The following is a 23,976-nucleotide window of genomic DNA, read 5'->3' on the forward strand; positions in this document are numbered from 1 at the left end:
GCATTGGGCTTTATGTTGATTTCTTTCATTATAATGTTATTACAGATATATAGGACTTGCAATACATTAAACCTTTAACATGGCTGAAAAAACATAAGATAAACTAATGCCTGGGCAAGATGTGTAGTGAATTGAGATAAACCAATCTTATTCCACTTTCCAAAGTTCTGCTTGAATTACTCCTGCCCATTATAATCTGTTTCGGACACTGCATGAACGGATGAACACATGATGCTCTTTGCAGTGTTTCTTGCATGTGTGTTTTTCCTCCCTACTTGTTAAAGGATCAGTAACACTAAAAAATAAAAATGTTTTAAAGTAATTAAAATATAATGTACTGTTGCCCTGCACTGGTAAAAGTTGTGTGTTTGCTTCAGAAAGACTACTATAGTTAATAGAAATAGCTGCTGTGTAGCCATGGGGGCAGCCATTTAAATTGAAAAAAGGAGAAAAGGCACAGGTTACATAAGAAGATACCAGATAAACTGTGTAGAATACAATGGGAATCTGCTACTTATCTGTTATCTGCTTAGTAACCTGTGCCTTTTCTCCTTTTTTCAATTTAAATGGCTGCCCCCATGGCTACACAGCAGGGTATTTATATAAACTGCAGTAGTGTTTATGAAGAAAACACACAACTTTTACCAGTGCAGAGCAATAGTATATAATATATTAATTATTTTTATACACTTTCATTTTTTGGTGTTACTGTTCCTTTAAAGAGCCTTTCAACATTGCTTTCTGCAAAGATACCGCAAATAAAGGCATTTTAATTATTTTACTGCTGCCCTACCATATATTTTCTTTTTGCAAGAGCTAGCAAGAGAGGAGGCAGGGTACCTAATTTTAAGTAAGCAGTGAGCTCAGAGCTGAATTGTCAGATATGAAGGTAAAAACAATAGGAATTCTACCTCTGTCTGATTCAGCCTTAAATGCAGCTTTTGCTCAGGCACCCTTAGTGGCACCCGTTCAAACTCTTTTGTCCCACCTAATCAGCAAGACGACTGATATCCAAGGCTTTTGCGATATGTCACCTCGTCAGTCCACTATACACACCGAATATCGTATGAAACTATATTGGTGCGTGTATGGCCAGCTTAAGGGCCTGAACCCTTACTGTCCAGCCAGACAGTACCAGTCGGCCAGTGACTGTCAGCTCACTATTTCTCAATGAGAAGCAGATGTACACTGCATTACACACCATTGAGTGGCACAGAAGAAGTTGTGTGTGCGTCCAGCAGTGGGTGGTATCAATTTACACTATATCCTTCGGGAATTGCTAAATGAAGAGAAATATATTAGTTGGACTGTATAGCTCTAGTCCCTGGCAATTCCCTAAATTATCCAAGAACGGTTTTCAATCATTTTTACCACTGTGTAATTTATGCTGAAAAACCACAAACATCAGGTTCAACCTTTCTGACTGAATAAAACCTGTGTACGGTCAGAAAACTTCATAAAGGTGGCCATACACTGGTCGATAAAAGCTGCTGCCAGTCAGGCCTGCCTGTCTGACTGATATCTGGCTGAAAAATGGCTAGATGTCAATCGGGCATGTTTAATAATCCAGCTGGAGCAAAGAGCACATTGGCTCACTGATGCAGTCCTCTTCCTGATGGCTTGCATCTATTCAATGTAATCTGATTATTTGGCCCTCTTAATCAGATTGGATCTTTGAGTGTATGGCCAGTTAAACTGCTAGTTGATACAGAGGAAGGCAAACAGTCTCTGTATTAACCTTGTGCAAAGAGCTAATTTCAGTAACTGTGCTGTATGTAGAGTAACACATACTAGAGCTAGGAGTCAGAAAAAAAACATTGATTTAAGAAACATAATAAGCTTTATTTACATGTACATTAATGATAAGGTGGCATTTGTGCGGTTGTGACACTAAAACTGAGTGCCACCTCTACACCATCATCCTGTGTTGTTTACAGGAATAATAAGGAGGGCTGCTCACAGCCTTCTAAAAAGTTATCACCTAAATAAAACAAATCCTTCCTGTGATAAAGTATTAAACAATTATGTTAGATTATTCTAGCCAGCCAAACAGAATCAAATGGGAAAATTAGAACATTGTTCTTTGGTGAACGCACAGGTTAATACAGGGGCTACTTACACAAGTAAGTGTTTAAACAGTCAATCCAATCAAACAGCCAATTTTTGCATGGTAAGCACAGTTGAATGAGAAATAATACTTAATTAAGAAATAAGGTTAGAAATCCTCCACCTTATATTTTGGCTTCTGTACCAGCCAGATGCCATCACAGCCCTTTAGCAGGGAAGATCTGTACCTCCAATGATACCCCAGTAGCTCCCCATCTTCTTTCTGCCGTCTCATAGGACATGCTCTGGGCTACTCAGTTTTCTAAGCTTATGGACTAACATTATACAAAGTATATGCACATAATATTTACTATAAACGTCTGATGGTATTTAAGTCACATATAGTTGTAACACATGTAGCCACATTTTTTTGCTGTTTGGAGGGTTTCTGACAACCCCTAAGCTCAGCCTTTAAACAGCAGGCCAGAGCACACTGAGCATGTGAGTGTCACGGATACTTAAAAGGAGAAGGAAAGTCATTTTGGCATTTTACTGCCAATAGATTTGCCACATAACAGCCACCTAGAACACTATATTTATTCAGCAGAAAGCTTTACTAGTTAAGAGCCCTAGAAGCTCCCTCTGATAGCAGCTGCCATTTTAGCTTGGTCTTGGTAACTTTCTGCTGCAGTTATAGCTGTTAGAACAGGGGTGCCCAGACTTTTCCCCCCGGCAATCTACTTTTGACTCCTCCCCACAGCATACCCAATAAGCACACCCCACTTCCCGGCTTAGACGCAGTCCACCAGAAATCCACGGGGATCGACTGGTCGACGTTTTTCCCACCTCTGCGTTAGAAGCTCAGATCACACATTCCTAAGGGAGGGTGAGTTCTTATGCATTCTTATGGGAGGGGGGGAGAGGAAGAGAACTAAGCAGACTCGTGCTCCAAACCTTAAAGGAACAGTAACACCAAAAAATGAAAGTGTATAAAAGTAATTACAATATAATGTACTGTTGCCCTGCATTGCTACAACTGGTGTGTTTGCCTCAGAAAGACTACTATAGTTTATATAAGTTAGCTGCTGTGTAGCCATGGGGGCAGCCATTCAAAGGAGAAAAGGCACAGGTTACTTAGCAGATAACAGATAAACACCCATTATACGGGGCTTATCTACTAGTTATCTGCTATGTATGTGCCTTTTCTCCTTTTTTCCAGCTTGAATGGCTGCCCCCATTGCTACACAACAGCTTATTTATATAGTAGCTTTTCTGTAGCAAAAACACCAGTTTTTTGCAGAGCAACAGCACATTATATTTTAATTACTTTGAAACACTTTCATTTTTTGATGTTACTGTTCATTTAAGGAGCCCTAAGAGAAAGGAAGTCAGATACTGAAGAACATGTTCACAAAAAAAGGAGACAAGATAGAGGACTCAGTGCAGTGTTTCTGTGAGTGCTTATGGCTGTTTTTACATAGAACTTTCTGATAAAGCTTACTTAGTTTTTACCTTTTCTTCTCTGTTTTAGGATGCCCTAACAAGATTGGAAGATGGGGAGCTGCAGTGCACAGGGTTTAATAGGTTTATTACTGTTGCCAGGCTTCTGAACATCTGGGCTGGTACAATAATTTTAATTTATAAAATACAGCATTTCTAACCATATTCATTTTTAGGATTCAGTTCTTAAATTCACAGAGCTTGAAATGACCAAGAAAAAAAAAAAAAAAAACCCAAAAGGCAGTCATTTTATCACAATTCAAAAAGACCAGTCCCATAACTCCACAAGAACACAACAGATGCGGATCAGGAAGTGCTTCATAATCCATGTTAAGTATCCATAATGTTATTCGGATTACATAAATGTTATATCTAGAGGCATATTCAGACATTCTTTAGGTCTGCCATTTATTTCAACCTCTGGCTGCATCCCACTATGTTCCATGGAATGTACCATGGAGGCTGACAGGAATAACTTTTATTCGTACCCAGTTGTACAAAACAGACCTGTAGAGTTAATGACGATGGTGGGGGCTCCTGGAACGTGAACGGGACCTTCTATATAAAAAAAAAAAAAAAAAATAGTAATCTGTATGCTTTGCTTTCACACATTATACTACAATATAGACTATACAAGGGATCCAATCTTTGCAGGAGTCGTTTTTTTATTTTTTTTAAAACAAAACTTCTGAGTGGAGAACAATTTGAAACACTTTGAAAAGAGCTACTGATTATGGAACGGTGGCACAAAGGAAGCCATTACATAAAGTATTCCACATGAAAAGCATGTCTGGAATTTGCCAAAAAGCCAAGCGATCCAGCAGCATTATGTTAAATCTCAGATTATGTTAAATCTGCTTAGAAGAATGGGTCAAAATTCACTTGGAAACAGTGGGCAAAGCAGGTATGTATTTACCTTAAAATATTTACAGTTATTAATGTAAAATGTTGCTAAACAAAATATTAAGATTGGGAATACATTCACAACAACATAATTTATTTCTTCTGTCACAAAAACAAATTAAGAATAGTTGAAAGAAAAAAAGAATTCTGTAGTACAGGTATGGGACCTCTTATCCAGATCTCCATAAATTAAATCTGCTAAAAATCATTTAAATATTGAATAAACCCAATAGCATGGTTCTGCCTGCAATAAGGATTAATAATATCTTAGTTGGGATCAAGTACGAGGTACTGGTTTCTAATTACAGAGCAAAAGGAAATTATTTTTAAAAATTAGAATTATTTGCTTATAATGGAGTCTATGGCAGATGACCTTTCCGTAATTCTGAACTTTCTGGATAATGGGTTTCCAAATAAGGGATCCCATACCTGTACAGTATTTGTTCAGAAAAACGAGAGAATAAGTCTGAATCCTGCAAAACATACTGGGACATGGCCAAATCAGAAACCTTTAAGTCAAGTGACATTCAGATTTGAGCAAGTGTACTATCTTAATTAAAATGTGTCCATACGTGCTCAAATCTGAATGTGCAAATTACTGTTTGCCAGAATCTTTTGAGGAGGGTTGTTGAATATTGGTCAATAGTAATGCAGTTGTATCGATTTATTCAGTGGGTTGCTGTAAGTATGACCCACGGTGCATTTTCATACTTTGCAAGGGAATCATTTGCTGTAGCAGGTGAGTCCGTATTGACTACGGGAAGCTTTACTATGCAAAGCAGATTACCTTTATAGCTATAATGAAAAGGAAACATTTTCTGTAAAATAACTTCATATTTCCTTACCTCCTTGATGAACTGTATTCTCGGCCTACAAAAAGGTGAGAATGAAAATCAATTAAATGTACATGACCAGGAAGGAAAATGCAGTGTATGGTTGCACATATAACTACATTTTAAAAAATAATTTGCATACACCAAACGGTCATGCAGAAACCCCTTTAAAAGGCATTCAGCTTCACCAGTTTTAAAACTCACTATGTCGGGGAGAAGGAGATCTGCTGCGTGTATAATGTCTTTCCCATTCATCACGTTCTCGTTCTCGACGCTCTCGCTCCCTGTAAAAACATAAAAGAGAGTGTCAAAGTTCCCTTTTTGTGTATTTTCATGTGCAAGAATGAAAGCTGATGTCATGCACTACAGAAGAAAGCCTGAAAAGAAGAGAAATTCCCAAAACATACTTCCTTGCAAAAAAAATGATTTACAAAACCAGAAATGAATGTGTACCTCACATTAGGTGGCAGGACTAGCACCGCGGCTGAGGCACCTGTAACAATTCCCACATTTGTTATAAATCTGTAATGTGACCGCCTTTTGTCTGGATGACAAAAATCAGTCCAGCAGCATTTACCTAAGGTATGCTGCATGCATATGGTTATCATCCAATATATTACCTGCACATCATCTGATTATTACAGGAAGCAAGATTTTATTTTTAAAAGAGGAAAAAAAAAAGGCCACAGAGTCACTATTATAAACATTTAGATGCCTCCAAAAATGAATTAGTTACTCAGTAAATGGCTTGCATAATGTCACACACATACATCATCCTATTTACAAGCAGATAAGAAAAATGTTTAGGTTGCAGTTTTCATGGTACAGAGAACAGCAATATACACACTTAAATTGTGACCATGTCCACTAGAGAGGTTCCTCACAAGGCACGACTACTGATTTAGGGGGATCTGCTTGCCAGCTTTTGGCCTACTCTGCTACATACTGTAATACGCCTAAAGACTACAGCTTTTTTTGGCCAATATATTTGAAAAAAAAGCTCATTTGAAAAGAGCCTGTTGACACGGCTTGTATACCACTTTGCTGCACTAATGGAATATACAAGTCAAAGAAAATCTTTCTGTAGTCCTAGCATTATCTGAAGATGTTTTCAGAGCTACTTCTGCCAAATGCATGAAAGGCATGCAAATCCTATTCCAAACACAGCTTGTGCAATACACAACAAATTGCTACTCACTTCATTCGAATCTTTCTTGCCATTGCTCTTAGTTCATCTTCACGTTCCTAAACCACAAGGGATAATTGATAAGATATATTATACACAACAGGAGACCCTCACAGTTCCAAGCAAGAAAATACATTTAGATTGTGTGAAGGTGTATGTGTCTCCTCGTCTGTCATGTAGAACACAATGACCCTGTGCTCCACAAAGACAATGTCCAGTATATGAAATCTTCACCTGTCGCTCATGTTCCTGCTGAATAATCTTCTCTTGAGCTGCTTTCTTATCCGCCTTGTCTGCAAGAGAACAAGCGATATTGTACCATGCATTAAAATAACGGAGAACGCAAGCTCGGAATTCGACACAATGACCCAGTTTCTGTAAGTCAATTTTAATTATTTTTCCACTTTAAGAAAATGACTCCCATCTAGGTACTGAAAGACTAGAGTAGTAGGCAGCCCTGTCTCAGGGCAACAGGGCAAAGCTGTGAGTGTGCCAAGCACAGGCCATGCTCTCAGATTTAACTGATCTATGCTTCGCAACAGACTTGTCTGTGAATGGCTCTCTATATCCTTCTATAATACAGCAGGCACTGTAATTTCCTTTAAATAAGCCATGATGATATTTTCTCACAATAAGCAGCAGCATACATGGATGGATGCATTTCCTTAATAGCAGCTGTTCCTCTGAAGTGATAGCTGTCTTTGACCAAGTTTATTGTACACCTGGTGGTGGGCTAGTATACAATATCCAATAAGCATTCTGTAGCTGGCCATAACCACACGTTACATACTTTACTTATCTTGGTTCTTGCTACATCTTATCTTATGTCCTTCCTGTCAGATGGTTTCTTGACTAGTTTAGTGTGGTTATGCGACTACAGGATAGCCCTATGTTTTTCTTCAGAACTTACACTTTTCTGTTTGCTACATTAGTTTACATTTCTTTTACAAGCAGCATTGCTGGAATGTCAGCAACTAATGTATCAGTTACAATTAAAGGGGATGTCCCTCTTTTGCAAAGTACGAGAACATTACCCAATAAAATGCTTCTTTTACATGGAACTCCCACCTCAACTACAGTTATGCAGATAGTTAGCGGAGGGTTAAGCACTTCTGTGCATGCTCAGCCTCTAAGTCCGCCAACTGGATTACTGTAAAAAGGAATGATGACAGCAGGGCAGGCACAGTAACATGCAATACACATTCTTTCCCTGCTGCCAAACACTTCATGGACATTCCCTTTAATAAAGCTTACAGAGAAAACAAAACTTCAAACCTGTTTTTATCTGCAAGCCAAGACCCTGTCTGGCATAAGCCAAAGGTTATTTATAGCCTGCACAATAGTAAACAATAGAACAATTTTGCATGATAATGATCTGCTAAGGTCAAAAGGGCTAGCTAATGGAGCTTCCACTATGTTTTAGGGCTCTGGCACACGGGGAGATTAGTCGCCCGTGACAAATCTCCCTTGTCACGGCGACTAATCTCCCCGAACTACCATCCCACCGGCGAAAATGTAAGTCGCCGGTGGGATGGCACACGCTGCACAGGCGATTTCGGCAAATCGCCAAAAATGCCTCGTGAGGCAACTTCGGCGATTTGCCGAAATTGCCTGCGCAGCGTGTGCCATCCCACCGGCGACTTACATTTTCGCTGGTGGGATGGTAGTTCGGGGAGATTTGTCGCGGGCGACTAATCTCCCCATGTGCCAGAGCCCTTACAGTCCCATCCCAAAAATCCGATGGAACAGAGGCATATCAGACCCTGCAGCTGTAGGGGGGGGTAGCGGGCCCTCCTTAATGAGCAATTTCAATATAATGTGGCAGAATAGGTCAATTTACAAATGCTTTGTGGCACCTAACTAAATTTGCTGTGGGACCCAGTAACATAATGACATCTAGTTACACCACTGGGATGAATTGCCAGTTGCCCAAACAAAGTATTTTACTTTATTGTGTCAACATTTTGATACCACAGAGGGTGGGTGATAAAGAAGGCCACCCTTCGGTGGTGTCTAAACGTGTGTTGTATGGACTACTGCTGTTGGAGGAGGAGAGCAAAGATTCTTGATTTGCACCTGGCAAAAGATGTGATGAAGGAGTGCAGGCCAGATCCCTACAAAGGAAATAAAAAGGAATTCAATATCCTTACACTGTTTGTTCAAGGCTTTCTGCATACGGAGTTTCAGCTTCTCTTGTGGAGTGAGCTTGGTCTGAATGAATGAGAAATAGAAATAGCAGACAATGAGAACCTGCTAATGCTTGTTACGGGATAGGTAAGGCATCCAGCAGAAGGCACAAACTAGAGGAAGAAACTTTATTAACTAAATAAAAGATTCCGCAGAACAACCTATGATAGAGCTTAGACACATTGAGTCACATTGAGCACTCCACACTGCACTGTATAAACATAATATGCATCCCACTGCACCAAATAAGGCTTCGGTAAGCATGAATGCACCAAATACACTAGCTAACCTATCACATTGCTGAATCATCCTCAATAGAAGATTTAAAAAGATTGGAGGACTTAGGACAACCTAATAAGAGTAAAAAAATCAAGGTTACATAGACTAAAATGTATCAGGGTAAACAACTTATATTTACAACTATAGTACCGATGCTAAAAGAGCACCCAGATAAAATAATAAAACTTCCTGTTGATTTGTAGGAAACTCAAATGTATAATAAAAATATATATAAGGCCATCTTGTATACATAAGTGTGTGTGTATATGTATACAAGTTTTGAACTTCATAAGTTTCATAAATGCCGACAAAAGGCTACCTAAGACTGCCTAACAGGTAACTCAGCAATACGGTAAATGTGTTTGAAAACCACTCTTTACAAATGACTGAATGTTACACATTTACACTTATCTGGGTACCTTTTGTGCTGATAATCAGGGTCAACCAAAGTCTGGCTGAAATTTTCTGTTAGTGATTCTATTTGCTAGTGTTTTTCATCCTGTAGCTGCTTGAATAGAAAAAGTCACTCTTCTAAAGTTTTTGTTGCAGGTAACAGCCTGGGAGGCTGCATGCACTAATCAGGTAAGCTTGATGTTATAGGCCCTGTATAACCATACTGCATAGCATACATACTGGGATCTATATAGCATGTCAGATGATTTGCAAGTTGTTAACAGATGACATGCTGGTAACAAGAACTGAAAGTACCTCTCAGCAAGACTGCAAGAGAAACCCTGACACAAAATGTTAAGCCATTACCATCTATAATGAAAATATATTTACTACTGCAGAAACAGTAAATGAGAAATATACCTATATTACCTCCGCCTCTATAAAAATGCCTGTGGAGTAAAAGAGGACAATACACTTAGGGGCACATTTACTTACCCACGAACGTTCTGACTTTTTCGTAGCCATTACGAATGTTTCGCAAAACGGCGCGACTTTTTCGTAGCCGTTACAAATTGCGCGAAAAGTCGCGACTTTTTCGCAGCTTTCGCACCGAGTACGAAAGATTCGGATTCATTCAAGCTTCAGTATGGTGACTTTTCTTGGGCCAGGTTGGAGCTGCAGGATGCCATTGAGTCCTATGGGAGGCTTCCAAAATCATGCTGAAAGTTTCGTCCGCCGCTTACGAGTGCTCAATACGAAAAAGTCGCAACAAGATACGAGCGAATCGTAATGGCTACGAAAAATTTGCGACTTTTCGCGCAAGTCGTAATGGTTACGAAAAAGTTGCGTCGATTTTCGAAAAGTCGTAAAGGCGACGAAAAAAATCGCAAAAAATACGAAAAAGTCGCAATGTTCGTTTTCCAATTCGGATTCGAATTCGTGTCTTAGTAAATCAGCCCCTTAGTGTTCCGTTACCCTTAGGCTAGGAGCACATGGGGCAGATGATCTGCTTTTCACCACCTGCATACAAAACACAGACAGAGAAAAGCAGATCCATCCCAAGTGCCCCTAGGCAGCCTAAGTAAGCACTCTCTTATTTCAAAACTCTGCTGAAGTAATTCTGGATTTCAAACACAGTCTGATGCACAGAAAAGAAATTAAAACCCTTTCAGTAAAGACCATCGACTACGTCACAAAATGTAATGGTTTGAAGATTTAAGCATCAATAAAGTTTTCAGTCCCTCTACACCCCAGTGTTTAAAATATCATGTTTTCTGTTGTTCATACGCCCTGCTCTCTAAATCGTTAGATCATATCCTGCGTGAATAAAATAGGCGGTAAAATTCTTACTGACTTTGGCTGCTCCGCACTCTCTGCTAACAGGAAGCTCGGCCCTAGAGAAGAAATAAGAGTGTCATATCTCCATTTATGTCCCCCTTGTTCAAGCTCTTACAGACAGAGCCATTTATAGCTTATTTTTGTCCCTAAATCCCACTTTATTCCACCAATCATTCTTTAATTCCTCTTAACCTTCATTCAGAAAAAAAAAAAAAAAGGAGATTTTGTGTTACTCACCGTTAAATCTCTTTCTCCTCAATGGCTTGGGGGACACAGGGACAATGGGGTATAGCTCCACCTGCAGGAGGCAGGACACTAGGAAGGTAAAAAAAAGAAATGCTCCTCCCTCTCCAGCTATACCCCACAGCGCAGCCAACAGTAGCTCAGTTTTGTCTAACAAAGAGGTAACCAGTGTAACCATTATAACACTGTAACATAATAACATGGCAGAAGGCGCAACGAGTGTTCCGCTTCCGGGGGAGGGAAGCCCTGTGTCCCCCAAGCCATTGAGGAGAAAGAGATTTAACGGTGAGTAACACAAAATCTCCTTTTCTCTCACAATAGCTTGGGGGACACAGGGACAATGGGGACATACCAAAGCAGTCCCCTGAACTTAATAAGAGGTGGGCAGGAAGCGGAGTCGAGATTAGACTACCGCCGCTTGCAGCACCTTGCGTCCAAAGCGTGCGCCAGATGCAGCAAAGGCGTCAAATTTGTAGAACTTCACAAAGGAGTGAATAGAGGTCCAAGTGGCAGCTTTGCACAGCTGCTCAGCCGAGGCCTGGTTTCTGAACGCCCAAGAGGTACTGACAGATCTGGTGGAATGAGCCTTTAACAATTGAGGGACTTGTCTTCCTTTGGATATGTATGCTCTCCGGATTGTTTCCCTGAGCCACCGGGAAATGGTGGTCTTAGAAGCAGGTTGCCCGAGACGGGTGCCCGTGGGGATGACCAGGAGGGTATCAGACTTGCGGATTCCCTCTGTACGATGAACGTAGAATTTGAGAGCACGTACTGCATCCAATGAGTAGAGAGCGACTTCCTTCGGTGATTTGGGATTGGGGCAGAAGGAGGGAATAGTCAGCTCTTGGTTGATGTGAAATTTGGACACCACCTTGGGGAGAAAGGACGGCACGGTACGCAGTACCGCCTTGTCCAGGTGGAAGATGAGAAGGGGGGACTTGCAAGAGAGCGCACTGAGTTCGGACACGCGCCGGGCTGAGGAGATGGCCAGGAGGAAGACCACCTTCCGAGTGAGCCAGATCATGGGAATGGAGGCGAGGAGTTCAAAGGGGGGCTCCTGTAGTGCCCTCAGGACCAGGTTGAGATCCCAGGGGGCACAGGGATGCCGAAAGGGAGGTCTGATGTGCGTGACGCCCTGCATGAATGTCCTGATGTCCGGCAAGAGAGCGAGACGCTCCTGGAAGAGGACCGAAAGGGCCGAAATTTGGGCCTTGAGGGAACCCAAGGATAGGCCCTTGTCAAGGCCGGCTTGAAGGAAGTTCAGAATGTTGGGGACCGAGAGGGTCTGAAAGGCAACGCGTTCCTGGGAGCACCAGTCCCGGTAGATTCTCCAAACCCTGTGGTAGGCTTGAGCGGATACAGGCTTCCGCGCCGCTAGGAGTGTTTTGATTACGGGTTCTGAGAAACCTTTTCTCCGAAGGATCAGGGATTCAGTAGCCATGCCGACAAATGTAGCGACCTTGGGTTTGGGTGGTGGAAGGGGCCCTGGGAGAGGATGTCTGGATCTTGAGGCAGATGGTACGGTTCTTCCTGTGACAGAGACAGGAGTTCTGAGAACCAGGTCCGGCGCGGCCAATAGGGGGCGACGAGGATGGTCTTCACCTTCTCCCGTTTGATCTTTTTGATGACTCGAGGGAGCATGGGTAATGGGGGAAAAATGTATGCTAGATTGAAGGACCATGGGGTCGTCATGGCATCTGTTGCCTCGGCCCGAGGATCCCTTGATCGCGCCACATAACGAGGTACCTTGTGGTTCATTCGAGAGGCCATTAGGTCCACCTCTGGTGTGCCCCACCTCTGCGTTAGTGTCTGGAATATGCTGGTCTTGAGGGACCACTCCCCCGGATCCATCGTCTGCTGGCTGAGGTAGTCGGCCTCCCAGTTGTCCACCCCGGGGATGTAGATGGCCGAGAGTAGAGTGTGATGGAGTTCCGCCCACCTGAAGATGTGACTGGTCTCCGTGAAGGCTTGATGGCTACTTCTCCTCCTTTGTGGTGTCGAGCCACCACCGCAAGGACGCCCTGGTCTTCGTGGAGAGCAGGGTCTGTTGGGAGAGGCTCGTGTTCCTGTGCCATGCAGAGAGAATGTTCCACTGTAGGAGCCGGAGGTGAAACTGGGCGAACGGCACAGCCTCGATGGAGGTCACCATCGATCCGAGTACCTGCATGCAGAACCGGAGGGATGGTCGAGGTAATGAAAGAAGCAGTCGAACCAGGGACTGGATGCGCAGCACCTTCTCCTGAGGGAGGAAGAGTTTCTGAGCTCTGGTGTCGAATGTCAGTCCCAGAAAAGTCATCACCTGGTTCGGGCGGAGTGAGGATTTGGCAAGGTTTATCTTCCAGCCGAAGTCCTGTAGGATGCTCATGGATAGTCGGAGATGCTCCTCCGCTGTCTGGAAGGACGGAGCTTTTATCAGGAGGTCGTCCAAGTAGGGGGTGATTGAGACCCCTTTGTACCTGATGACTGCTGCAGTGACCGCCATGATCTTTGTGAAGACGTGTGGGGCTGAGGAGAGGCCGAACGGTAGAGCTGTGAACTGGAAGTGGAGGTTGCGATAGGCAAAGTGCAAGAACCTCTGATGGTGAGGGGAGATAGGGACGTGAAGATAGGCATCTTTCACGTCCAGCGCGGTGAGGAATTCCTGTGGGCCCATGGCTGCAATGACTGACCGCAGAGATTCCATCTTGAATTTGGAGTAGCGGATAAACTTGTTTAGCCCCTTGAGATCGAGGATCGGCCGGAAGGATCCGTCCTTCTTGGGGACAAGGAACAGATTGGAATAATATCCCTGGAATCTCTCGGTCTGAGGCACAGGAGATATCACTGCGGCCGCGCGTAGGTCTTGGATTGCCGTCTGGAATGCCTGGTGAAGGCGTGGATCCGTGGGAGTTCTGGACATGAAAAAGCGGTGGGGTGGGGGGGCTGTGAACTCGAGGTGGTAGCCTCTCGTTATGACTTCGCAGACCCAGGAATCTTGTGCGTGAGCTTGCCACTGTGCACGGAAGAGCTGCAACCTTCCTCCTACGGGTGCTAGCAGCAGAGTGACGGACGGGTAGTCATGCAGTGGTAGACTTATCTGTCTGTTTGTGAGTAGGTTTCCGGGGCTGCCAATCGGAGCGGGGCTTGTTGGTGAACTTGCCGCGTGAGGATGAAGGCTGTGTGGAATCGGATGGCTTGGAGGATCTGTATCCGGAGCCACGAAAAAATCTCCCCCTGCGAAAGGAAGGCCGGGACTTGCTCTGTGGGAGGAAGGTGCTCTCCCCCACTGTGGCTTGACTTATAATTTTGTCCAACTCTGAACCGAAAAGTAACTTGCCCTTAAAGGGGAGGGAAGTTAGAGATTTTTTGGAAGAGAGATCCGCAGACCAAAGTTTAAGCCAAAGGGATCTGCGGGCGGCCACTGTAAGGGCCGAGGCCCTACAGGTTAGTTGGGCAGCGTCAAGGGTTGCTTCGCAGATGAAGGAATTAGCCTCTTTGATCTGGGACACCATGGGGGCCAGTTCTTGTCTGGGAACGCCCGAGAGAATGCTGTCTAGAAGAGTTTGGGACCAGGACTGGATTGCCCTGCTGACCCAGGCGGCGGTGAAGGTGGGACGCAAAGCTGTCCCAGAAGCCGAGAAGGCTGAGCGCAGGAACCCCTCCAATTTTTTGTCCATCGCGTCTTTGAAGGAGGACGCATCAGGGACAGGAAGGGCCGTGTTTTTGGAGAGGCGTGACACCAGGGCATCAACGACCGGAGGAGAAGACCAGGTGTCCATGGTTTCCTGTGGAAAGGGATAAAGACGTTGGAAACGTTTGTTGGACTGGGATCGTCTCTCTGGGTTATCCCATTCAGATTGCACAATATTATCTAATTGTGCGTGTGAAGGGAAGCATACGGACTGTTTCTTGTGCCTCTTAAAGAGGAGTTTGGAGGCATCAGCGGGATTGGTGGAATCCCCTAGATTGAGAGTTTCTATAACTGAGGTAATAAGGGCCTCAATTTCCTCAGAAGAGGATTTGGGTAGGTCTCCGCCTACCATATCTGAGTCTCCAGAGAGCTCACCCTTACTTAGGGATACATCTGGCTGAACAGGGGAACCTACTGAGAAGGGGGTGTCGCTCTCCTCATCGGATGAAGGAGGTGCATGACGCTTGTGTGAAGTAGCCTTGGGAGCGTCTAGTTTAGCCAAAAGCCTGTTAAGTGAATCCGCGAGTCTGGGAATGCTGCTAGAAAGTTGGAGGGCCCAGTCAGGGGCAGGCTGGCTAGTGGCAGGGGGGGCCGGTGGGCCCTGGTCTAGTGGCTCTCCAGAACCTGAGGGCTCCGCAGAAACTGAGGGCCTGGGCTGAGGAGCTGCTGAAGCAGTCTCAGAGGGCCTGCATGCATCACAAATGGGTTCCTTGTGCCCAGCGGGCAGGCGCTTTTTGCACTTGGCACAAGGCCAGGAACTTATTAGGCAAGGAGGCTGGGCCCCGGGGGAATAACTGCTGTTTGCTGCCCTCCACCATATTGCCCCAATAATGCCCCAGAAGAAACTGCGCTGCAGGAATATAGCAGGAGAAGAGGATAGAGAGAGAGAGTTGATGGAGCAAGCCTACCTACAGGTAGAGCGATACCCGAAGTGTGGAGCCGCTACACGTGTGCTCTCCCCTAACATGCACCGAAGTTCAGGCAGGAAGCGCTTCAGAACCGGAAGGCGCGAAGAGGAACAGCGCAGGAGGGCGGGCGGCAATGACGGAGGGCGCGAAACCAGAGAGGCGGAGGTATTAACCAATAGGGGCGCAAGGCTAGTGCGAGCCCTTTTTGAAGTGCGGAATTGGGGGCCCCGGCGCTTCGGGCTAGTGGAGCCCGGTCGGCCAGTTCAGGGGGAGAGTCCCGCTCGCGCCGCTGCCTCTTAGCAAGTGAGGAGGGAAGGCACTTACTTCCGATGCAGCCCAGGAACAGGGCTGCGCGCTTCCTTTGGCTAGCCGTCTGTCCCTCAGTGAGGGCAGGAATGCTGCTAGATGGCCCACGCCGAAGCGTCTTAGTGGCCCCAAGGGAAATCCAGCGGTGGAGGGGGGGATCAGTAGAGGACCCCTAAATGAGGATCAGGATCGGCCCCCCAAATGTCCAGGCTAGTCCTGGACCTTTGAATCTAGATGCAGGCAAACTAAGCCTGGTCCTACCCCCTAACACTAGGAGAAAAAACTGAGCTACTGTTGGCTGCGCTGTGGGGTATAGCTTCCTATAGCTTCCTATACCTTCCTAGTGTCCTGCCTCCTGCAGGTGGAGCTATACCCCATTGTCCCTGTGTCCCCCAAGCTATTGTGAGAGAAAAAAAAAAAAAAAAAAGTAACTCATGTTGACATTTCATTGGAGACATTTTTTTCACCCACATACACAACCTTGTCTTTAATATCTTTGTTAGGAATATGTATTAGGTAATGTACATACTGTATAGGTTAATTTGAAATTTTTGGTCATCATGACTTTTTGTACATTTCCAACCAGGCAATGAATGTGCAGTGGTTTTTTATAAATGTTATTTGTATAAAAAAAAGCAGTATTGTCTTTTTTTTTTTTAATACACACCTGGCTCTGACTTCTGAAACCCCACCCCCCACCCAAATTTTTTTTTTTCGAAATAACCAAAATACTACTTTAAACATGGAAGAGAGTATGGTTTGCAGGTGTTTTGCTAGCTAAGGGGACCTGCTTGAGTGACATTCTGTGCCATGTAAGGTATTATTGGCATAATGAGAAGCCCATTGTAACACAACAGGATCGTATTAAGTAAAGCAAAAAGTGATGACCTCACTAAACAGGCAACTAGTGCAGATCATTTGTGACTGTGAGTAAATCATTACTTAACAGAATGCACAGAGTTTGTCTAACAATTACTTGCCAATTTATTAACTTTCTTCTTTGGATAAAGCACGAGGAGAACTAAAACCTAAAAATGAATATGGCTAAAATACTATATTTTATATACTAAATTTATTGCAACAGCCTAAAGGTTTAGCAACTCAGAAGCAGCAAGGATCCAGGACTTCAAACTTGTCACAGGGGGGGTCACCAGAGAAGCTAAGCTTAGGGGTTGCAGTTGAGCAGAAAATGAGGTTGGCCTGTCATATAAGCTGATGCTACAAGGGCTGATTATAAAATTTTCATGCTAATTGCACTGAAATGCAATGTAGTAATATTACCTTTATTAAATACTAATCAGCCTTATATAGTGATATCTATATTTTATATACAGTATAATGCATCAGTCCCTAAGCTCAGTAACTGAAAGCAGCACAGAGCATGTGCAGTGAATCAGCAGAAAAGAATATGGGGAGCTACTGGGGCATCTCTTAGAGGCACAGATGTTTACTGTTAAAGGGCTGTGGTTGCACAATTCTAGCGTACTTCTTCAATTGGGCTTTAGTACTCTTTCCCTCTTTGAATACCCTACATAACTTTTTGTCCACTGGTATCATGGTGTGCTTCTGGGGATAGCCACTCACCTTTTCAACCGCTCTCCAAGAACTGGGGATACAGCACGTCTTGCACCCCTTTCCCTCCCTGGGGATGGGCTCCTGGATAAACTGCTTTGACTGCTTGTCCGTAGTCGGCCACCACTTTTCCCCCCACGAGCATGACGGTCAGGTGATCGAGATCGACTTCTGAAAAAAGAATATATATCTGATTACTCCTCACAGTACCACGCAATAGATTACATGTTTATGTGTTTAATTATTTGTTATTTTAACCGTAGGATCCAAAAACCTAGCACATATTTCCACAAAGAAGGAAAACAGATCAAATACAGGGTGAGTATATTATACAGGTACACATTTATGATCTACAACTGCAACCAATTTCAGTTATACTTTCACTTTCAATTAGCCAGTACCAGAGGTTACAGTACAGGCAGTGGAACCAATTTAAATATCCTAACTTTTTTCATTCACCTTGATCTGCGCCTTCCTCCATAATATCTATCTCGTTCTGAAGATAAGGATCTAGAATATCTCCGGCTGTCTCTTGTACCTCCTGCTCCTACGTGACGCCGCACAGGGCTGCGAGAGTACCTACGGGTACGAGAGTGTGATCCAGACCTACGTCGGGTGCTTACTCTCCTAGATCTGGAGCTGGATCGAGACCTGGAGTATGTTCTTGACCTTGATGAGGAAGCTGAAGATGATGAAGACGATGACGAGGAAGTTGTTCTTCTCCTAAGTATAAAAAAAGAAGAAAAAAAAAAATTAAAGAGAATAAAATGATATACCAAAGAGTAAAAGAAACACAAATATAGAAAAAAACAACATAGCAAAGCTCAGCTCAGGATGGGTATGAGGAACGGCAACAATAGCAGAAATACTGCCATTCTCCATTGCCTACAAATTAGGGATGTACCGAATCCCAGATTTGGTTCAGGATCCGGGCCGAATCCAGCCTTTTTTTGATGGATTCGGTTTCGGTCAAATCCATGGTCCAGGCCGAACCGAATCCTAATTAGCAAAAATTAGCATATGCTAATTAGCATTCGAAAAAGGTTAAAATTTAGGGGAGGGGGGAATTTTAGCCGAGCGTTGCAGGCATATGCTAATTAGGATTCGGCAGAATCCATCAGGGTGGGTTCGGTGCATTCCTACTACAAATATCAATCAATCAATATTTCTGGGGACAGGGGTCGGTCAGTCATATAAGGCCCTCTGTTGAATTTTATGGCTGCCAGTCTGCCTAAAAATGGTTTTCCTTTTTGGCCCAATTCTACACATTGGGCTAATTTTCAGATATTAAATAGAAATATTGATTGATAAAATACTAGATTTTAGATTCAGGATAATCTTTTTTTTTTTTTTTTTACAGAAATTTAGCTTATGGTCTTATGCTATGAAGTTTATGCGTATAATTTGCACTGTTTAATACACACAGCATTGTGTTTTATTCTTGCAGCTTGTACTTTGACTTTAAACTGTTTTGTGTCATCATATACTATTTACCTTTTTTTTTTATAGACAAAGATTTGTATGTCTGAGCACCTGAGGAAGTGGACAAGCATAGACATGCTTCCTGTTAAATTTTTAAGAATCAATAGATTTTGCAGCATTGCAGTCAGTGCTAGCCTTTTTTTACCAGAATTAGAGATGGTTTGTGTGTACTGTACTTAGGCTTACTATAAAATGTGTTTTTTTTTTATATTTGCACCCCTATAGTGAAGTATAATGAATGTAATTTGCTACAGTAGACTGGGGTTATGCAACAAAAGGTGCAAAACTTGCTACTGGCCTAATCATCAATAAAGCGATCAGCAGGTAGCATTTGCTGGTCACCGGCTTAAAAGCCAACGTATTTGTTACTGAACCTGGGGAAATGTTGTGCCTTACATATGGGGGTAACACGTCCTAACATTAGCCCTATTAGCTATATACACAATATTTTTTTAATGTAAGAAAAATATTCATCCATCCCCGTCCAGTGCTTTAAAAATAGAAACATAATTAATGGCGTAAGGAACATTCCCATCCACAAAACGATATATACAAGTATCATCAATTAAGTCTGCTGCCATAGACCTGACTACACAGACATCAGATTAACAAAAATTGAGCCATTATATACATAAACTATTGCCCCCTTCCAATTACCGGTTGGGGTGCTCCGGCCCTTCTAATGCAGAAGATGCTGGGCCTCCCGCCCTCCCCAGTTAAGGTCGACCCATGACACATACGGCAGGGGAGAATCGAAAGTTACCGACCGGGAGGCATCTTTACGACCTGAAGAAGTCCCAGAGGCATGTGTGTGCGAGGGTCGTTTGCTGGATGTGGCTGAAGAAGACTGAGCTGCAGGACCAGATGCAGACTCATCTTCACTGCCTCCAAAGCTGGTAATGAACGTAATAGCTTCTTCACGTCCAGGGCTTGGGGTTCGCGAACGAGAGACAGAAGAAGAGTCTGACTGAGACCTAAAGTAGGAGGATAACGATAAAATAATTTAAAGCCTCTAAGTAAATGAAGACATTTGTTTAAAACATGCTAAAATATATGGGCATTTGCTTCCCTTTCTTTTCTCCACAGAACTGCAAAGCTTAACCAAAAGTAACTTGTTTTGTTCTGATTCTGAAATTTTGTTATCTCCCCCATTAGCCCTAGAGTGGCTTTGTTGTATCAGTAAGGTGATGAGGCAAAGTAGGAAGTAAAATAATGCTTAAAATTGAAAGCACATTTTGGTGACACAGTAAAGTCAGACAACTTCAGCTCCCTTTGCAGGCACCACTAATTTAACAAATCATTTTTAAATTGATCACTGAAAGTAGCTTTCAGGCAAATAGGAAATGAATCTGTGTGGCACACACAAACACTTTATACACTTTATATACGCAAGTATGTTGACATATGTGGTCTACTTACCGCCTATAAGGATCGTAAGTGGGACTGTCTCTTCGAGCATAGCTGTATGTTTGAAAAAGGAGGGAAACAAAGTGTCTAAAATAAATAATGTTTAAAGCATTACCCTGAAAAGACATTTTCAGTTTGATTTACACACACCAATGTATTTAGAAAAGATCTCATACTATTGCCCAAAAGCAGCCTGATAAGTTTCACACTGGCACAACAGGAAGTTACCTGGGTGGACTAATTTTCCTTCCTTTAAGGCGTTTCTCTCTGAATTCCCTCCTCTGACGGCGAGACCGTCTGCCCTAGAAAACCAAAAAGAAGCAACAAAATTATTATGATACTTAGGCCAATGGCAGACTAGGCAAGTTTGAGAAAACACCTGGAAACCCCTTTCATTGTCCTCTATGACCATTGGCTTACAGAATACATAGCTTTTTCCTCTTCCAAAGCCTTGGCATGTTTGATTGCCTCGGATTCCTCTTTATCTTTTCGAAGCATTCTACAAGAAATAGAAATAACAGCATAAGACACCAAAAAAAGCCTATCCACCAGCTCCCACACAGCAGGCAGGCACAATTATCTGTTTAGATTACTATGGCCCAAGAAATGCTCTTTTAGGCCAATGACACACAGAGCTAATTGTTGCGGCTACAAAATAGATAATACTGATAACCATCTCTGTGTGTGTTTTAGCAGAGACATTTCTCAGTAGTGTCTATGGCCTTTCTGTGACCACAAAAAGTAGCTCTGTGTGTGTCATAGCCTTAATCCTGCAATGAAAATATGAACAATACGGGACATTTACAGGTGAAAACTGCTTTATTTTTCATACTTTGCACCCTGTACCCCCATGCATTGTGCCATTAGGCACAGGTCTTAAATTTTTCATTTTTTTAATTTTCAGGTAGAATATCTGCAGTCAGTAAACTAGCAGATATTAGAGGCCATTTACTTATGCTCTGGATGCAACTGCAATGAATCAAGTCATCAAGGGCTTGTGCTCAACATACTTTTGATTACTGTTTAAATCAGGAAATGTATATATTTTTATAGTACATACTAAACAGGGCAAAATTTGAAACAAAGTAAAACCACATTTTACTTTTTGTTCTCATGAGTGCAATCAAAACAAATTAGCAGTCCACTGAGAGGCACTCTGTAAAACAAACACCTCCCTTCCCCCACCTAGAGCCTGTGACTATAAGACAAGAAGCAGCAAATTATACAGTCCCTCAGCTGACTGCAGAGTTGTTTTGATCGTTCCCATGCCCTATTGAACTAATGTTGGGGGGGGGGGCAATATACATTATTTTTTATTTATAGAAATATAATTAAAGAATGATTGGATTGGAGCTCAAAAACAGTTTTACTGGAAAACACGTATATTAACACATGCAAGGATTTCTAACACACAGGAGCATATATACTAAAGGGCAGAGTTAAGGTTAAAATTTGAAGCATTTTTTTTAGTTTTCTTTTAATTATTACTTGAAAACAAAAATGGTAATCTTCAATTGTCCAGTGCTTTAAAGAATAAGTAAACCTTCTTTTTTTTTTTCTATCAGTAAAATTACTCTAAACAGCCTCCAGAATTACTTACCTTTGTCCCAGCATTCTGTCTTACCTGGTTCCTCAGTTAGAAGTTGATCCTTTTCTTTGCTTCCTTGTGCAGAGTGAAGCCCCGCCCCCACTTCCTGTTCAGTTCTCTCAACACTTCCACTACTGTAGTCGAAGTGGAGAGACTTCTGCGCATGCCTGGAGGCAGCAGGAGCCAGTCTGTGCATGAGCACATGAGAACTGAACAGGAAGTGAGGTAGGCAATTCTGGAGGCTGTTTAGAGTAATTTTACTCTGCTGATATGCAACACATCCCTAAACCAAGAAAGCCTTGTATGCAGGTATACAAGAATATGTACAGATACAGAGTTTATAGACATTACAGAATATACTATATCTGTCATTATTATTATCAGCCCAAGGACCATTTTTATGCAACTAACCTTACAAAGTCTCCTTCAGCCATCCCATAAGAGGTAGCCTGTTTATTTAGATCAGCAATTTGTTCATCTGTGATTTCATCCACATCAACCTCCACATCTGTCAATGGCAAAAAAAACCACAAAACAAAACAAAAAAGTTAACCAACATGGCACATTCAGCACACAAATACACAGGATGTTCAGCAACATAACATTTGAGTAATGCATACATCAAATATAACTTTTATACAGTAGAAGTACTGTATGCCTGAATGGAAGGTAGCAACCTACCAATGTCTGGGATAACCTCATCTTCATCAGATTTGCTCTCATCATCAGAGTCTTCACCTTCCCCTTTCTCTGGAGAGTCCCCAAGGTCTTCAACAGTGCTGTCTTCATAGGTATACCCTATGGAAGCTTTCTTCTCAGAAAGCCTTTAAGGAAATAGTACACATAATTAAAAACAGGGTCAAGTCAAAAGAAAACAAAATAATAAAGACACTTAGACATTCATCAATGTACAATTGAGTCTGAATACTAAAAATGAATATTGTGCAAATTTTCTGCGATTTTTTCTTTAATCTGCGCTACTTTTTTTGTACTTTGCAACAATTTGTGCAACAAAATCGTATTTGTCGCAACGAGTACGAAAGTTTCGAAATTAATTCAAGCTTTGGTATCGTGACTTTCCTTGGGCCAGGTTGGAGCTGCAGAGTGCCATTGAGTCCTATGGGAGGCTTCTAAAAACACGCACAGAAGTTTCAAGAAAAGTCAGAAAGTTTTTCACACCTTTTACGATCATTCGGATATGAAAATTTTGGATCGTACCAAGATATGTTCGTACAACAGAAAATATTGTATTTAATCGAAATTTTTTGTATCATGCTTTTTAATGTCCGAAATTCAGACTTTGATTAATGTGCCCCTTATAGTTGAAAAACAAAGGAATGAAAAAAAAAGAAAAAACAAGGAAGCAGGAGGTGTCATTTAATGCCCCAAAAGCACTGCCAAAGAAAGCTATAGGTATATTGATAAAGTATTGCACTACAACAGTGATCCCCAACCAGTGGCACGTGAGCAACATGTTGCTCATCACCCCCTTGGATGTTGCTCTCAGTGCCCCCAAAGCAGGTTGTTATTTTTGAATTCCTGGCTTGGTGGCAAGTTGGTTGAATAAAATAATGATAATTATTTTAAACATGATTCCACTGCATCAGAGCCAGTTTCTTCAAAAGCTGAGCTGTGACCCCAAATAGAACATGAAATCAACTAAACAGCAGTAAGAGGCAAGACAACCAGACTGGAACAATCAGGACATCGGCATCAACAACATACTTCCACCAATGATGACCGATATGACAGCTGCAATGCTTCGTATAGGAGGAATACTTACTTCTTCTTCTCATCTTCTCCCGGCCGTTGTAAGCCCCCATACAGCTCATCAATATATATCTGGTACAGACACTGTTCTTCAGAAACTAAAGAGAAGATATGATAAGATTTTACTAATGATTCAAGTGATGTGAATCCTTGATTTCTATAATGCAGAAAAGTCAGACTAAGTATACACAGGATATAAAATACTCTACATTTAGAGTAATTGGGCATCCAGTTTGCCTTAGCTAAAATATTCTCCACAGCTACAGAACAGCCAACTAGAGAAAACGTCCCAGCTACAGAAAATGTGAAAGTTCCAATTCAGATGGGACAACACACCCACCTTTTTAAATATGACCTATGCTGGG

The 23,976-nt window shown here is 42.5% G+C and overlaps 1 protein-coding gene across 3 annotated transcripts in view; it reads right to left on the reverse strand.

Annotated features, from left to right (window-relative positions):
* Window positions 1-3,577: 3,577 nt before the first annotated feature.
* Window positions 3,578-23,976, reverse strand: part of clasrp (CLK4-associating serine/arginine rich protein) — a 30,640-nt gene continuing 10,241 nt past the window's right edge. Inside the window, 16 exon segments of one of the 3 annotated variants that reach the window (NM_001375295.1) lie at window positions 3,578-4,104; window positions 5,295-5,319; window positions 5,487-5,566; window positions 6,481-6,527; window positions 6,703-6,761; window positions 8,619-8,679; window positions 10,682-10,721; window positions 17,377-17,535; window positions 17,824-18,087; window positions 19,614-19,820; window positions 20,266-20,307; window positions 20,482-20,555; window positions 20,674-20,752; window positions 22,253-22,349; window positions 22,523-22,665; window positions 23,625-23,709. In NM_001375295.1, the coding sequence (NP_001362224.1) occupies window positions 4,062-4,104; window positions 5,295-5,319; window positions 5,487-5,566; window positions 6,481-6,527; window positions 6,703-6,761; window positions 8,619-8,679; window positions 10,682-10,721; window positions 17,377-17,535; window positions 17,824-18,087; window positions 19,614-19,820; window positions 20,266-20,307; window positions 20,482-20,555; window positions 20,674-20,752; window positions 22,253-22,349; window positions 22,523-22,665; window positions 23,625-23,709 (1,505 nt within the window). In that variant the 3' untranslated portion in view covers window positions 3,578-4,061. 3 annotated transcript variants of the gene reach the window in all.

This window comes from Xenopus tropicalis, chromosome 8 (assembly GCF_000004195.4).
Source record: "Xenopus tropicalis strain Nigerian chromosome 8, UCB_Xtro_10.0, whole genome shotgun sequence".
NCBI lineage: Eukaryota > Metazoa > Chordata > Amphibia > Anura > Pipidae > Xenopus > Xenopus tropicalis.